Consider the following 16,273-nt stretch of genomic DNA (forward strand, 5'->3'; position numbering starts at 1 on the left):
CTTGAATTCAAAGTTTTAAGATCAGATGGCTGAATTTTCTGAAAAGTCACATTGGACATGAAAATAAGGGGAAAATGCAATGTTTTGCTGGAGGTAAATTCCTGTACTTGCTGCATTTGAGAGGTCCTAGCACCTCCAGCTTTGCCACTTGGGCACAGCTGGATTTCGTTGGTGTTACACTGCTTTTGTGAAACCCCTCTTGAGGCTCTAAATTGAAGTAAATTCTTGTAATCTTAATGACTTCAGTGATCTGAGACAACTTCATTTACATGATGATCGTATTATTGGGGAAAGAGTTGTAAATATCAAGTTTAGTCGTGGTAGCCTTATACTTACACTTATTTAAAAATTCACTCTATTTTGGTGAACTCCATCCCTAACTATGTAAAATGCGGAGCATTATCAGATTAGAACCACAGTCAGTCACATTAACATTTCAGGATTTTAAAGTAGTATTTTAAATCAGTTGCGCCCAGGGAAGTGATTATGTTTTCTGTTAACCTCAATGTTATAACTCAAATCCATTAATACATTTTTTTCTTTTGTTTAACCAATGCTATGTTATACTGTATTAATTTAACAAGGGGGGGGACATCCACAAAAAAGCAAATTAAAAATTCTGTTAGTTCTAATTAAGGAAATTCCCTTCCTACGTAGTCAAGATAAGGGAGTGCTGGGAGGTACGTGTTACCTCTCCTGAACATGGCCTTTGCAGTACAAAGAAATGTTGCTTCATTCTTCCAGTATTAACAGCAATTTTTCTTGCTGTGTGGCATTCAGAAAGCATAGCCCAGTAATCACCAGTTCTAACTGAAACCCCAAATCTTGAAGCTTTAAAAAAAAAAAAAAAAAAAAAAAGGCAGGAAATGGAAAGGAACAAAGAAGTGGAGTCAAGGTACCAAGTGTCTGTGTTAGGTATGATGATATGGAAAAATCTCTGTATTTCACCAGCACTCACAAAGCTGTGTGTACACCAGCTGTAATGCTGGCCTGAAGCAGTCGTTGCCAAAGGCCCTTGTGATGGCAATGGCAAAGGGTGCAAAGCTCCATGGTTATGGCACTGATAGTAACAGCAAATTACCAAAAAACCAATTAAAATTCCCTTTTTTGTTGCATTTACCTGTTCTCCAGTGATTTGGGTGACAGTTTCAGGAAGACAGTCAGGAGTTGGTAGCAAAATTCTTTTTTTTTTTTTTTTTTTTTTAAAAAGGGTAAAAAAAAAAAGTGGTCTTTACTTCTGTGTGGTGCAGAACTTTTTACCTGTTGGAAGAGATAGTGTGTGCTCCAAAATGAGGGAGGGCTGCAATTTTTGAGAGGTTATGATCCAAGAAAAAAACCTATAAATATAATCCCGGGTCTTCCAATAATTCTTTAAAAGTCACTTTTACGGTTCAGCCCCATATGAATCCATTTGCTTTGCTGTTTTATTGTTCCCAGAAAGTGAAAGCTTCAACTGCATTTTCTTCCTACCCCATTCCGGGCAAACACACACAATAATTCATTTTACAGACTTCAACATTTTTCATACTAATCATCAGAAGACACTTGGCATTGGAGTTGAGCATTCAGATTTTTGAATGAAAACAAATTTCTTAGGCAAGTTTGCGTTTCATGTACACACTGAACGTCTCATTCTATTTCCGTTAACCGTGAAATGACATGAAATCTTGTGTTATTTAGACCACGTGCATGGTTTATAAGGTCTGTTTAAATGTTAATAGAGAATTAAAATGCCCTTATATAATACCAGCTCCTCTCTTTTTCCTCTTGGAGAATATACAATAGCAGCAAATATATTATTAGTTACTAACTTCAAATTCTTTATCCATTAGAAAAGTACATCTTTGAGGGCAGGGTTTGCATAAATGCTTATAAATTATGTCTTTTTGAAAACGCAGTGAGCAGTGGCTGTCTTGGGGAGCATCCTGTATCACGGTATCTGGCAGCTGGTCCTCTAAGGGTATTTCTGGCAGAGATCTGAGTGTCTGGCAGACCTGCCTACCTCTGCCTGCACCGCACAAGGACAGAAGCACAAGCTAATAGTACAAGAAAGGTTATAAAATGTGGCTTGAAAAGTGTGACTTCCAGAAAACCAAATATCTCTCTCACCTAAGGTCAGAACAATATGAGGTCAAGCAGCAGTATTTGAGCAAGCAATGAAGGTGATTGGAAGAAACTTGTCACAAAAGTGTCTTTTTTAATGATGCAATATGTTCATATCTCCCTCTGTCCCATGGTTTCCGTGGAGGAGTCTGGGAAAGGTCACAGAAACCGGGTGAGAGAGGTGATGCAGTCTGGAGTGACCAACCTGAGAGATGTGAAACCACAGTAAGACCCATTGAAGACCACACAGGAGGAAGCAGAGCAGAAGCTTTTTAACAACACCTTTAAATCTGCCTGAGGGAAAGAGAATTGATACAAAAATAGCACAGAGAGAAATACGATGTTAAACGAGATGCACTGCAACAGGGGGAAAGAAAGCTCTAATGAGATCTGCCATAGAGCGCATGATGTTCCACAAGCCCTGCAGTGGTAGCTATGTTGCAGTGTAACAAAAATTTGCACTTTTCTTCTTTTTTCACTTTCATTATGGGGTATGGTTAAACTCTGAAGTAAATGCAACTCTTCATATGAATTATTCCAAGGAGAGAGAGTGAATGAAGATGCTTCAGGTAAACCCCAAAACTTAGTATTGTCCTATCTGTGTTTGACTGTTGATAACTTAAACTAGGTATCCAGCCAAAAATGTCATTAAATCTGAAGCAGATTATTAATACAGCTATAAGGAATCTGAATTTGGGGTCCACAGAGAGTATTTTACCTTGGATAACACAATCTGATACATGCATCAGTCATGGCAAGCTGTACCCATTGACTCGGGTGAAAGCATCTCCCCCAGAAGACCCTGTCTGCAAAGTCCACCCCCTCCCTGGGCTGCCAAATATCAATTTCAAGTCAGGTCCTTTTATGTTTGTAGTTCAAACAGTACATTGAAACTGAATTATCGTCCACTATTTGTTTGCCATTTCCTTGGGAGAATCACATCTGTGGTATACAAATATTATTTTTGAGGAGGGTTTTTTTTTTTTCTCAGTTGTGTTTTATCTGCAGTCACTGTGTCTTATTACATAGGATAAGGTTCAGAATTGAGGGGAAGCTTTCAACAGTTAAATGTTGTATTTTCTAAGATAAATCGATCTTGCATAATTTTTGAAGTACTGAAGCATATTCTCAGAAGAAATTACTTCTAGTTCTTCTGGCCTTAGATCTCGCTAATTATTCCTCAGTTCTAAATCAGGAAGATAAATCACTAGCCTGAGAAATGGCAGGATAGTTGTACTGATGATTATGCAAAAATAATCCATGGCAAAATGTGAAGTGGATCTGGCAGCTCACGCTGACTGCAGTTCGTCATGTATGAGTCTCCTCAGTTGCGACTGTAGCTGATGATGATGAAGGTGGGAAGAGAGCCTGCCCTTGAGCTGCTGAGATATAACTCCTCACTTCTTGTAGGACCAACAATAAATGGGCCCACTGGCCATTGTCATGCTCTTCCCTGGCAGTGCACAACATCCGCCCCTACAAAACATCTGGGATTGCAGCTGTCTTCTCATTTCACAGACAGGACAGAGGTTGAAATGCAAACTCTGTAAATAAATTAAAAAAAAAAAAAAAAAAAAAAAGTGCCAGCAGGATTGCAGTTCTCCCCAGGAAATGAAACAATTCTTTCAGGAGGCTCCACGTGTATTGTAGGGACTCGAAAAATATTCATTGTTGTTTGCTTCAGAAACTCCTTTCTGCCTGTCGTGCAGTAATTAGTGCCATCAAGCAGCCGTCGGAACAGCCGGATTGTCGTGCCTTTGCCATTTGCTCTTTTGGAGCAAGCAGAGTTGATGGTCTTTTCTTGATTTGTAATAAGGGACTACTTCCATCTTTCTGTAGACCTCAGTTATTGGGTGAGTGCAAAGAACAGCCCTCAGGCTTCATTCCTGTCTTCTCACCAAAATCCACATCCTAGAAGATTAATGAGATTTTGAAAGATTGTTCAGCCCTTTGCATTAGAAGAGCTTTTTAATTACACAACTCAACAAGTGCTGGTAAAATTATGTTCCTCAGAAACCATCATGAGTCCCAACATTGCTAACCCTCCTTTTAGCTGCTAGCTGGCGTGGACACAGTCTAGAAACCAGTTTCTAAGGATGTCTTCAAAGTCCAGCTCTGCGTAAACAGCTGTGGTCACCAGTTGTCCATCATTTAGGCTCCAGAAATCGTGGCTTCATGTTGAAAACCTTTTCCTGCATCGTAAGTAGGAAAATCCTGCAGGCAGTAAGGAGAAGATAGGACTGATGTGTATGAGGCTCTCAGCTCTTTATCTATTAAATGTGACTTTTGTGTAAGAGATGAAATATCACAGAACTCCATTCATCTGAAGCTATTCCAAAAGCAGATTTTGAGGACTTAAAAAAGAGAAAAAGAAAGGAAAAAGACCACCAACAAAAACTCCTTAAAGGCAGCCTTCTTGGAGGAAAAAAGTAGAACTGCCAATATTGCAAAGTAAAAAATATACCCATGCTGGTTTTTAGCCTCTGTTTTAAAGAAAATGATGTGTCAATTGGGAGATGCCATGTTTGGCTAGACCAGCTGATAGAGTTTGAAAAAGTAGGCTTGAAAACCTAGGCACACTCTCCCAGCAGGTCTCTTCATCGAGTTTTTTTCCACAAAATTTTAAACGAACACGATTAGTGTTGATTTAAGAAAACTACATGCTAGGTGTGGAGCTGCCAGTAGTTAATGCTTCTGAAACAATCAAGTCATGTATGTTTTGTGAGTCAAATATGGTTTGGGCGGTACAGGTTGTGTATGGCATATGATCTCTGCCTCTTAAGAATAACAATTTTGCATTTAAATTCCTGTGCAATTATTGCAGGTCTTGCTTCTTGAGCATGCAGCATGTTTATAATGCAGTATTTTCTCAGTATGTGCAAGATTGGCTTGTATGAGGGTGTTTTCCTGGAGACTGAAATAAGAAAAAATTTGCTAATAATTATATTGTAGAACTGATTCTCTATTCAAGGACTAATGTAAATTTTCCCTCAAAAAAGTTATTTTAGTTTTTTTTTGATGAGTAATTGGGGAGGAAATAATTTTTGTTTTTAACTGTTGTTATACAAATTGGAAAAATGCGCTTTTATCAGTTTATTGCTACGTTGAATGATCTTGTATAAAGAAATGAAATTACTAGCAAGATTAATGTTTCTGGTCATCCTTGATGGCTCTGTATGTGCTTGATAGAATTAAAATGGGACTGGAGCAGGACTGAATATGGAATTTAGAGGGAGGAAATGTTGTCATTCAGCAGCTGAGAGAGAGACAGAGACACGCACGCTCACTCTCTCATATACACATATATATATATATATATATATATATATATATATATATATTTAGTGATGGAGCATACACAGTCGTGCTCTGCTGTGAGTGCTTGGTTCTCCTTGCAGCAAGTCCAATATGGGGAGTTTTGTTTTCTTTCCTTTTTTTTCAGGGAAGCAGGAGCAGCTTCAACAGGGTAACTTGAACTGAATTCATGAGGGTATTTAACAGAACTCAGTAAAGAAAAAGTGTAGTGTCTTCACAAAGAAACAGTAGTTCTTTCAGCCAGCAAGTTTGTTTATTGTATGCGATGAAGCCTTGGCGCAGCAAAATTGCTGAGCTCTGTGTGTAATTCATTAATAAGTTCCATTCAAGGGCAGAAGATATGCCTGGAAAGGATGATAATCCTTATCTTAATTTAATGGTCTGCATAAGCTTACTGCAGTGTCATTTACAAATATAAAAGAAAAGCATTCAGACTTTGATTTTAAAAAATTATTTTTTTTTATAAAAAGGGGGTCTCATTTGCCTGAATATTCCTTTTCTAAACTCTCCCAGGATCGATCAGGGCTGTTTCTGGTGTGTTTTTTCAGCATATCCTAAATGCACTAGCCAGCGCTAGGCAATCCTGCCTGGCTGCTTTTTATCTTGTTGCCTGACAATCAACTGAAGTGAAAAGGGATTTCTATTTAACAAGAAAGGATTATCTATTAAGGTCCTACTTTTCATGAGAAAGTCAGCAGCCACATGGGTGAGTGCATCAAAATGTATAGGCATACTCCAGCTGACGCTGGCATGGCCCATATGGATGGTAGGATGAAGGCTGAAGTGGGAAGGACTGACCTGCCTGAGGTGGTACCAGGCTCCCGGGCAAGCCTGGGATTTGTGTCTCTGGATTAGAAACCCTCAGGATCCTTTGGGTCTGCCTGTGGTTGCTGCAGTAACATTTGCTCTTCCGCTGCAGATCCTCTGGCTCAGTTACACTGCAAAACGTGGACATAAATTGCACAAGTTTTTATGCAGAAGGCACATGCCATAGGGCTGTGCCACTGTAATATAAGTAAAACCTGAAGCTGAATGCTGGAGATGCTGTGTGCAAGCTGCAGTGGGTTTAGTGCTTACAGAAAATAACTTGCATCCACACTAAAGCCACATCTTTCTAATTGCAGCATTTCAGCTCTAATCTGCTCCTTCACAGTGAAGATCTAATCAACTTTACAAGAGTAGAAGAGCATAAAGGACTTCTAAAAACAGACTTTGATGGTTTTATTGTCTCTTTTTTTCTCGCTCCTGTTGTTTACCTTTTGTCCTCTCTCATTCTTTTTCTTAAAACTCACGTATAGAGTTCAGGCAATTTTAAGAACAGCATTAAAAACTGCTGCCAAATTTAAGCCCCTTCTCCCCACCCCTTGTTACAGTCTCTGAACCTTGCCTAGTTTTTGACTGCAACAAGATCTTTTAAAGATTTTTATATGGTCATTAGGCGTTGTATGAAAATAATGTTTCTCTTAGTTTTGAAATTTTCTGCCTTTCAGTTTGTTGAATTGTTACATCTTGTGTTGTGTAGCAAGGAGGAAGGATGTAAAGTCCGGTGCCGTGAGCTACTCTAGCGAGCTATATCAAAATGTTTACTCATGTCACAGCGAAGAATTATTGTCAGCCTCATAGGCAGTCTTTGAAGAAGTCATTTAATTAATTAGTTCAATGTAAAATAACAATCTTGTTATGATAATTGACCAAAAACTAAAGAAAAAAAAGCAGTATCGGATGCAGAGTACTGAGCAGCCAAATATTGAACAGCGTGATTTCCATCAGTAAATGTTTACCATGATATTTTTGAAATAGTTGTCAGAACAAGAACAGAGCTGGTGATCTGCGAAGACTATTTTTTAAGTTTTATGTGTGTAATTGGAAAGCTTATTTCATGCAGTGGAGCTTTCATTCCTTTGTTTTATAATATTCTGTAAATTACTTGACTGAAAAGGGTTCTGGCATGGCAGAACAGTGGGTAAATTCAGATGCAAGTGATCCTAATTTGTTTTGTTTAAACCACATTTTCTTCTATCTTCCAATCATCACCAATAAAAAAAAATTGATTGATGCAGCTTTGTGGCCAGTGTTAACTATTCATTCCCCTCTGATACGGACCAGAGGCATTTCCCACCAAACCGTGCAGCACCCATCATGAAATTCAATTTAAAAAATATTTGTAATCCTTGGGCAGCTGTGGAAAAAGTGTTGATTAAAAACTGATTGCTGAAATGATCGCTGTAAATGTCATACCTTGGTAGGAAGTGCGGCATGTGAGGAGATGCTTGAGGCCATGGGGTTTGGAGAGAAATACCTTCAGAATCAGGCTGTTTGTACTCTTCCTGCTTCTTACTGATTTGCTGTATTTTCCCATAACGCCTTGGGGATCACTGCTCGTAGCTCTGCCCCACAGAAGTAGCCCACTCGTCTGGAGGTGTGGGCTGGGCTAGTGGTGGGACGATCCGTGTGCTTCAGTTAAAAAATAGTATAGAAAATAACTTGCGCTGTATTATCTGCCAGTTTCAGAGAAAGTTTCTAGCTGCAGTTTCTGCAGCAACCACGCTTATTCGTGTAATGATGGCACCTTCAGCAGAGACCAAGAAATCATTCCTATTTAATCTAGCATTGTAAAGAAAACTAAATTCTCCCATGAGCAAGTAACATTGGAATAGTGAAGTTATCTTCTTCAGATAACGTTTTTCTCATTTTTTTGTGTATTTTTGCTGGTCTGTTGAAGGTTTAATTTTTCTGCCACTAATTCTGGCTTTATGAACAGATAAATGTTAATACCCAAACTAACTAGCTCTAAAATAATTGAAGAGGAGATTGTGGGCTTCAGCATAAAATGCACTATCGAGTTGTCTTTTACGTAGTAGGAAATGCTGACTGCCTCTGTCAAGCTTTGCACACATGCGATTGAGTAGGTTTTGTGATTGGGAGAACTTAGATATAAGAGGCTCTGTGTCTGCATTTTCTGTGTGTCTTTTTTTTGTTTGTGAACATCAACAGGAGACCAAACCAGAGCAAATACCAATGGGGCATGAGAAAAACTTACCAGAACACTTCTTTACTCCTTGCTAGGAGAAACTAGTCTTCGTTCGTCTTAGCTGTGTTGACTCAATGTAGTTACAACTCTGTGTATTTTGCTTAAAAAAGGAAAAATACATTAACCAGAAACTAGATCTGAAAGCCAGGTGTGATGTAGTTGTTTCCTTTCTCATGGCAGCCACCAGCTCAGCCCACTTAGAAGATCTCGCTTACCTGGACGAGCAGAGACACACTCCCCTGCGGACCTCCCTCCGAATGCCACGGCAGAGCATGGCCGGCGCCCGCACACAGCAGGACCTGCGAGGTAGGAGTGCAGTGGAGGCTTTGGGGACTCACATTTCACAGGGGTGTCTGGGGTGGGAGCTTGTACTGCAGCTGCTTTGTCCATGTCCTTGTGAACATGCCGGAGCAGGACCATTTTACATACAGGTATTAAGCGCCACCTCTCCGTGAGGATGTGAACAAGATTCCTTTATTTGCAGCATCCTTCTTGGTGGTGTGGCCAAATTGGAGGGGAAGGAAAATAAATGAAGTAATGAACTAAGGATTCCTGCCTTCTGTCTTATGGTAGCTGGTTAGATGCTGCCCTGTTGCTCCTAAAACAGTGCCGTGATCAGTGAAGTGCTGTCGGTGTAACATTTTGGGGTTGCTTTTCTGGGCTGACTTAGATGTCTAGTTTGCCAAATACATGCTTTATGTAGGCATAGTGTAAAGACGCATGCCCCGTCACAGTCCTGCTGACACTGATACTAAAGAGGTTCCTTCCCCAACTTTCTGTAATTGCGCTGTTTGGAAGAGCATGTGCTTTAACATGTTGGAGCTTCGAACTCTGTTTCAGATGGATTATAGAGAAATCGTATTATTATTGAATTGGCTCATAGTCTGAGCAGCCTCATTTTTCAGAAACACAAGTAGAAGTCAGCAAATTGTACATTGAAAACAGCATGCTGCTCTGCGCCCCGAGGCGGGGTGATGGCCATCTCCTTCACGTGTGTCTGGCTTGCTGAGAGCGCTGCCCTCCTTGAGCCCAGCAGCCAGGTCCACAGTGATGGCACGGGCTACGTGTGCCTATGGACAGCCCAGGTCTGAGCCTGTACCCGCCCTGGCTGAGGAGCATTACCCTATACATCCGCTCCTATACCACATAGGGATATTACTGCAACAGATCCCCAAATTCTTCTCCCTGATTGCTCCCCTACCAGCCCTCTGTCGATCTCTGAGCACTGTGTGGCTAATACTTTGATAGTTTCTAAAAAGTGATAAATTTTGATGGGCTGCTATTTTTTTCTTTTTTTTTTTGAACAAAAGCAAAGGATTACAGCCCCCGCTTCACAGTTCGCAGCATACCAGTAGGGAAGGAGCCAAGCACAGTGTATGGAACCACCGTCTCAACGCGTCCCTCTTACGGACACTCACAATGCTGTTATTCAGGCAGCCCTTGGACTTCTGAAAGGCCTTTTGAGAGAGGAAATTTTTGTGGTTCTTCCTGGGAAATTCCACAAAAAAGACATTAGCAATGAGAAGAGGAGCTAGGGCTGACGTTTTAGTATTTTGTTTATTTCTAGGCAACTCCAGCTAGATTCATCCCATGTCCTTGGGGTTTCAGCCCACCCTACAACTTCCATCCCCCTTTCAATCTGAGCACGGTCTTTGGCTGCATCCTCAAGCAATCACTGTGACAGCCCTGCATCTGCAGCAGATTGCCAGGTTAATGCTTTATCCCCATCATTTGACATTGCACAGATGAATAAATGGCCGAGTAAGCTCGTTTGGGTTTTTTTCTGGTCATTGCTGTGCCACAAGTAGTTTTTTTCTCCCCTGTACGTAGGAAGAGGGGGTTCTGTTGGCAGTACATTAAACTTTTTATTTTCTCTGGGGTGTTTTTGAGCAAGTGCTCACTGTACTCAGGCAAGGAAATCAGGAGCTGGAGGGTGGTGGGTTGGGTTTTCGCTCAGCACCGCAAGCACAACCTGTTACAGCCTGGCTGGGATTTCTACCAAATCCATGAGCCCCTGAACTGGAAGAAAAAAGTGGGTTTGTGGTGCTTTGGATCACAGTCCATAATGAAATCATATTGGCTGGTGAGGCAGTTATAAAAATGTATTAGCAGGCAGTAAGTGAAGAAAGCAAAGTTTGACAGACAAAATTTCCATATGTTCAAACGGAGTAGCTTGCCAAGGCTTCGTAATTTGCAGTGATTGCATCCAAAACATTAAACTTTATTGTAGGAACAGAATCAAGTTGTTTTCCAGACACCCTTTCAAAAACCATGTAGCACTACATAGTTTCTTTCTTCTTTTTGTTCTTTTTTTTTTTCCTCTTTTTTTTTTGAAAGTTGCATGAGAATAGCAGCAGTATTTCAGTTTTTTTGGAGTTTGCTTCTGATCCTAATTGAGGTGCTGTGCTATTTTTAAAAAGAGGGGGAGAGGAAGAGGATGTGAAAAACCCAAACTACCACTATTTGGAAATATTTTCATTTTATTGAATATGTGAGGGTTTTTTTTCCCAAAAAATACTACATGTTCCAGATATTACTGTGAAATTGCATTGATCTGGGCTCTTATAATCACCAGCTATTTGTTCCAACGGGAAATCCTAAACTTGGGTTTAACTTTAAAATCTCTAATCTTGGCACTGGGGTGAAGTAGCAAAGCAATTCCTGGCCCTGTATCAGGGGGACACGTTACAGCCCACTGATCTGTTCCCAGTGTTCAAGAATCCCAGTGCAGAGAAACTAAATGGGAGACTGTCCTTGCTATTTTTTGATAAATCAGTTATTTTAACCAGGGGAGTAATTTAGCAATCCCAACGGCTAAGGGCATGACAAGTATTCGTACCGGCAGCGGGTTTTTAATAGGATGGTGAAGGCAGTTTTTGCTCTTACTATTTTCAGCCAGCGGGATTTGAAGCTGTTCAGGGTTGCTGTAACCCAAAGTACAAGATGATGACTGTGATGTACCGTGGAGCAGGAGCCAGATGGCAACCAAATTGTATGGCATTAGAACACCCGGACTGTTGCCATCATGATTTTTTCTTTTCCAAAAAGCAAATGTCAGCGCTGATGCAGGGTGTGAAGAACTGTGGTGTTTAGGTAAGGTTTGGAGTGGAGGAGAGGATGGCTCAGACGCCACCAATATATTGCTTACCAATGTAAACAATATGGCAGTAGCATGTTTTCCTTAAACTGTCTTTTATAATTTTCTGGCTTGTTTTTTATCTCATGGTATGTGTTTAATACTGTCACCTTTTGGGTAAGAGAGTTTCACACACTTCTTAAAAATGCTAAAAAATAGTTTAGCCTTTTTAGGCACACAGTCTGTGAAAAATAGGCACTGGTTTCATCCTGATGGATGTATATGTTTAAGACAACGCTTGAAAGAATTGCAGTCTAAAGCAAGGAAATAAACTCAGACATTTGGCTAGTTTATGGGTTCTTATTTAACGAAGGACACAGCAGATGTTGATTGATGCTGTGTTATTCAAAACTGCATTTCACTGTAAGAAATATTAAAGTGCTTCTCTCCTGGGCTTCCTCTCAACATTGACAATATCCAGCCCATGCAGCTTAGCCCTGTAAGGGCTTTCTTTGGACAGCAAGATGGATCTTCCACCACGGGATACTAAAATGGCAACAAAACGCATTTAGAACAAAGTGTAAAACAACTAATGAGCTGTGGATGCTGATTGCCAGTGTAGCTGAGAAAAAATTCCTCTTTGAAGAGAGGGGAGTCTGTAAAACAAATTATTTCTAAACAGGCATTTTAGAGTCTTTCAACAACTAAAATAACTAAAAATCCACTTTTTGTAGCAGAGGGTGACCTACATGGTAAAGCAGGATGGACCTTTCTCTGACTTTGCTCCTGTTCATTTTCAGCCCAATGGCTTTTTTTTCAATCATGCACATAATCCAGCCAGCTTTGGTTTGATGTAATTAAAGTTTTCAGCCACAAAAAAGAGCCAGGATGGGTATGGAAGGCAGTGTTTCACCTTGGGATTTGAATTTATTGCTTGGGCTCTACAGAAGTTTGCACAGTATTTCATCAACTCTCATGAAAATTTTACGCTACCAGACCTCGTTCTGTCCTGCTCCACACACTAATTTCCAGGAAAAGTGAGGGTTTAATTTATGTTGAGATATTATCAGAAGTTCTGGGTATTTCTGTGGTACTCTGGCTTAAGTTCTATAAAATGCTTCATTAAACAGGAATATAAAACCCAGCAAGTGTTGTGACAAATTTTCAAGGACAGGAAGGCAGCTTATTCATATACTTTGATTTTCACAAGTACTAAAGTCAAGTGGCTAATAGGGTTCATCCAAAATGTGTGTGCATATCCTCACCCGATACTTCTGAACCTTCTTACCCTCTTTTTCAGAGCCCTTTCCATTAGCTTATCCTTTAATTAATTTCTGCCCCAAACGTTGAAGCGCTGGTGCACCCCTCCTTCTCTCTGGTTCTCCTTTCCTTTTGATGTGGGGTATTTTTTCAACTCTTTGAAAAGACTTGAAAAATTCCCTCGGGTCTCTGGGGTCTTCTCCCGGGTTTGTGCCTTGCCTGCCTGTGCCTGGGGACCGCTGGCTGCTGAGGGTTGTAAAATAAATAGTAACAAGGGAGAATTTTGGTGTGGTACAGCAGACAGTATCGGAAATTAATGAGGATCTGGCACATGGCTTGCAATTAGTCAACGGCAGTCTTAAATTATTCATGAACATTTTCGATAGTCCAGCTAGGAAAATGTTGATGCTGCACTTGTCTTCCAAAGATGGTGTGATGAAATAAAATGTCTTCTGCCAGCATGTGGAGGTAATTGTGGTGGCTGGTGGGACAAAAAGCGTGTTCTCGGCACTTGTGTCCAAACCAACGTGGCAGTGAGTGTTCTCTGAATGGCAAGATGCTTACCAGCATCCCCTGCCCTCCGGGAGCCCTGAGATTACAAAGCCTGAGGTTGTGAAATGTCTTGTCAGCAGAAGAGGTTTGCTCCGCTGTGGTCAGTGACCAGTGGTGTTGGAAGGTCTGGAGGGGCAGGAGGGTTGGCTATAGGTAGGTAAGTGGGTATGTCTCTTCTCGGGGTTTTGTTAATCCTTTTTTAGGGCAGGATATGCTATTCCCAGGTGACAACAAGATGTGTATTTTCTTGTCCACTTGGATAAAGACCAATCTTTAGGATATTCTTGCGGATGGAGTGAGAGTGCACTTGTAAGAGAGAAGCAGCAATATGTTTATTGATAACAAAGTTTGATAGTAAATGCGACAGTAGTTCATCAAGATCTGATGGCAAGGTACACTTGATTATTTACTGCATAGGGGACAGGGTCAGACAAAAACTGCCAGGGAGACCCTCCTGTTGAGTCATGAGGTTCAGAGAGGACCCCCTTGCTTTCGAAACTCCTTCTCAGAGAGGAGTCTAGGTGCAACTGGATCCAATCCTAGTCCCAGACTCGGTCAACAGTTTATGTCTAAAGGATTAAATATGCTCAGTCAATCCTTTATATTACTTAGCTAAGATTACAGAGTTTCAGTGCACTTGTTCCCAATTCACTTACCGAGTATCGGATGCAGTAAGGATTCTCTCAACCTTGAGGAGTAACCTTGAGAGGCGTCCCTACTCAAGGGGAGATCCCAGTGTGCAGCCCACTGCCGTGCAGGAGAGCTCAAAGGGCTCTTGGGCTGCTCACTATTTATGGGGGTAAGATGATTGACTTGTATTTGCATACCAACCACAGATGCCAGTTTCTTCCAAATCTGGCTTGAATCGGCACAGACCAGCACTGTGGTCAGGTGGGCGCATTGCCATAAATTAGCCCTTGGCTGTTGTGTTGGTCTCTGTCTCCCCTCAATCCACCTTGGGCCTTGAGCCGGATGCAGCCATCAGGACCAGATGCAGCCATCATGGGCACCACTGGTAGTTATCATTTGATCAGAGCTGCAGGATAGGCATCACACAGCCTCAAAGCCATTTGCATCTCTGAAGAGAAACCAAGATTTGAGTCCACGTCTCTACCATGTAAAGCAGGAGCTTATTGGATCCCATAGCTTTTATGTTTAATCAGTCTTGTCTCTGCATTAGCCCCTGAGACCATTTGGTACCTGTTAGACTTCTGGCTTTCAGACGAGCATCATTGTACATTTTCAGTCACTAACACGACATATCACGTATATACACACACACACACAAGTGAAGTAAAGCTGTAGCTTATCAAGTACAAATCTTAGCTTGATTTTTTCCAAATGGAGTCCTTTTTTTAAATTTATTTATTTAATTTTCTATTTATAGTATTGGTGGCATAATGCAAACAACAAATTTCCCTCGTCAAATGCATTGCTGGAACACTTACTTTGCATCAGTTGGACCACTACAGCTGGTTATCTCTGCCACGTCGATGTGCTATTGCTTGTGCAATATGCCATCATCCGGTGGGAAGCCCGTCAGCCCTGCTGATGCCGAGAGCCAGGCCGGTGCTGCTGCAGCCAGGAGCTGTGATGCTGCTGCCGCAGCCAGGCCCCCGGGGCTGCCTCGGCACCGCCAGCTGCAGCAGCCCTGCTGCCTCGTCCCCTCCCGCTGCCAGTAATTTTGCTTCTCCAGCACCTTCCTGTGCCAGCAAATACCTAACATTTTAAATACAAGCTGTTTTCCTTAGGTATATCTGATGTAACGTTAAATCCCAGCCCTTTTATCAACTCTGGATTAATAGATCAGCTCCCTGGTCAGGTCTGTGAAGGATTTTGAGGTGATTTGAGTCATGGGCATCAGTTCAGTGGTTCCCTGGGGAGGGGGCACAGGGACAGGGCGGTGCTGGGGCAGAGGCGCTCAGAGCCTGGGGGGGCACTCTGCTGCTGCTGGACTGGTTCAGAGGGAGGGGGAGAGCTTGCAGGGACTGGGAGGCAGCAGGCGCCAGCATGGTTTGTAGCCTCCAGAGGGATTCATTGCACAGCCTGGGAGTGGAGCTCATCCCGAAACGCAGAGCTTGACACAGCACACTCGTCTGTTCAAAAACCATGTGTTTATATTTACAGTAAGATCTTCAGGGTGGTAGCACATCTATAACTTCTTCCCATGTAGATAAAGCATCCCACTGTTGTAATTTGATAAACTATTTTCAATGAGTTTAGTACAAAGCCTGGTGTGGTAGCATTATCTGTACCCCTGAGGGCCTTCAGGCCAGACCAGGGAGTCTGTGTGGGGATGAAACCACCACCCGCACATCCACAGTGGAGGGTGAGCGGGTGAAGAAATGACAGACGCCAGCAGTTTCTGAATGATGTTTGTGCTTTTTAAGTGTCTGAGGGCTTTTAAAACTTCAAAGAAACAAAACGGTCTCCGCTGGAAGCAGCTAATCTAAATGATGGGAGTGTGATCATGCCAAGAGATAACACTGAGCAAACTGGTAGGTTTTTTGACTTAAATCCTTCTGCAGCACTGCTCAGGGAGCTCCTCCTCTGCGGCTTCATGGGTTATCTCTTTAAATATCCTATGAAGACATCAAGATTTCGTATGGTTGTTTTCATTTACAGTGTGCCATATGATCTCAAAACAAACTGAATTCAACTTCTGTGATCCACAGCTCAAATCTTCCACAGCTTACCACATCAGCCTAAATATTCATGTGGAATATCAAGTACAATACATGTATTGCAGCTGGAAGGTGTGTTCAGAGCTGCCATACCAGGTCCAGTTCTGAAAAAGTAGCATGATCAATATCCATGTTTCTAGGTGTTAGCATTGCACCAGCATACGTGATCTGTTGGGGAGGTATTTCTTGCACTCCTTGTTAACTTTTCGTTGCTTGCAACACCACTTTTCCTTGTGAAAAGAGAAAATGTTT

General features: G+C 41.6%; 1 protein-coding gene across 14 annotated transcripts in view; it reads left to right on the plus strand.

Annotated features, from left to right (window-relative positions):
- Nucleotides 1-16,273, plus strand: part of TANC2 (tetratricopeptide repeat, ankyrin repeat and coiled-coil containing 2) — a 252,476-nt gene that overhangs the window by 165,873 nt on the left and 70,330 nt on the right. For all 14 annotated transcript variants that reach the window (XM_087770084.1, XM_087770086.1, XM_087770087.1 and 11 more), the window contains one exon: nucleotides 8,630-8,755. In XM_087770084.1, coding sequence (XP_087626210.1) covers nucleotides 8,630-8,755 — 126 coding nt within the window. The remainder of the gene's footprint in view (nucleotides 1-8,629; nucleotides 8,756-16,273) is intronic.

This window comes from Nipponia nippon, unplaced genomic scaffold (assembly GCF_047370975.1).
Source record: "Nipponia nippon isolate SJK-2023a ecotype South Korea unplaced genomic scaffold, ASM4737097v1 scaffold_32, whole genome shotgun sequence".
Taxonomy (NCBI): Eukaryota; Metazoa; Chordata; class Aves; order Pelecaniformes; family Threskiornithidae; genus Nipponia; species Nipponia nippon.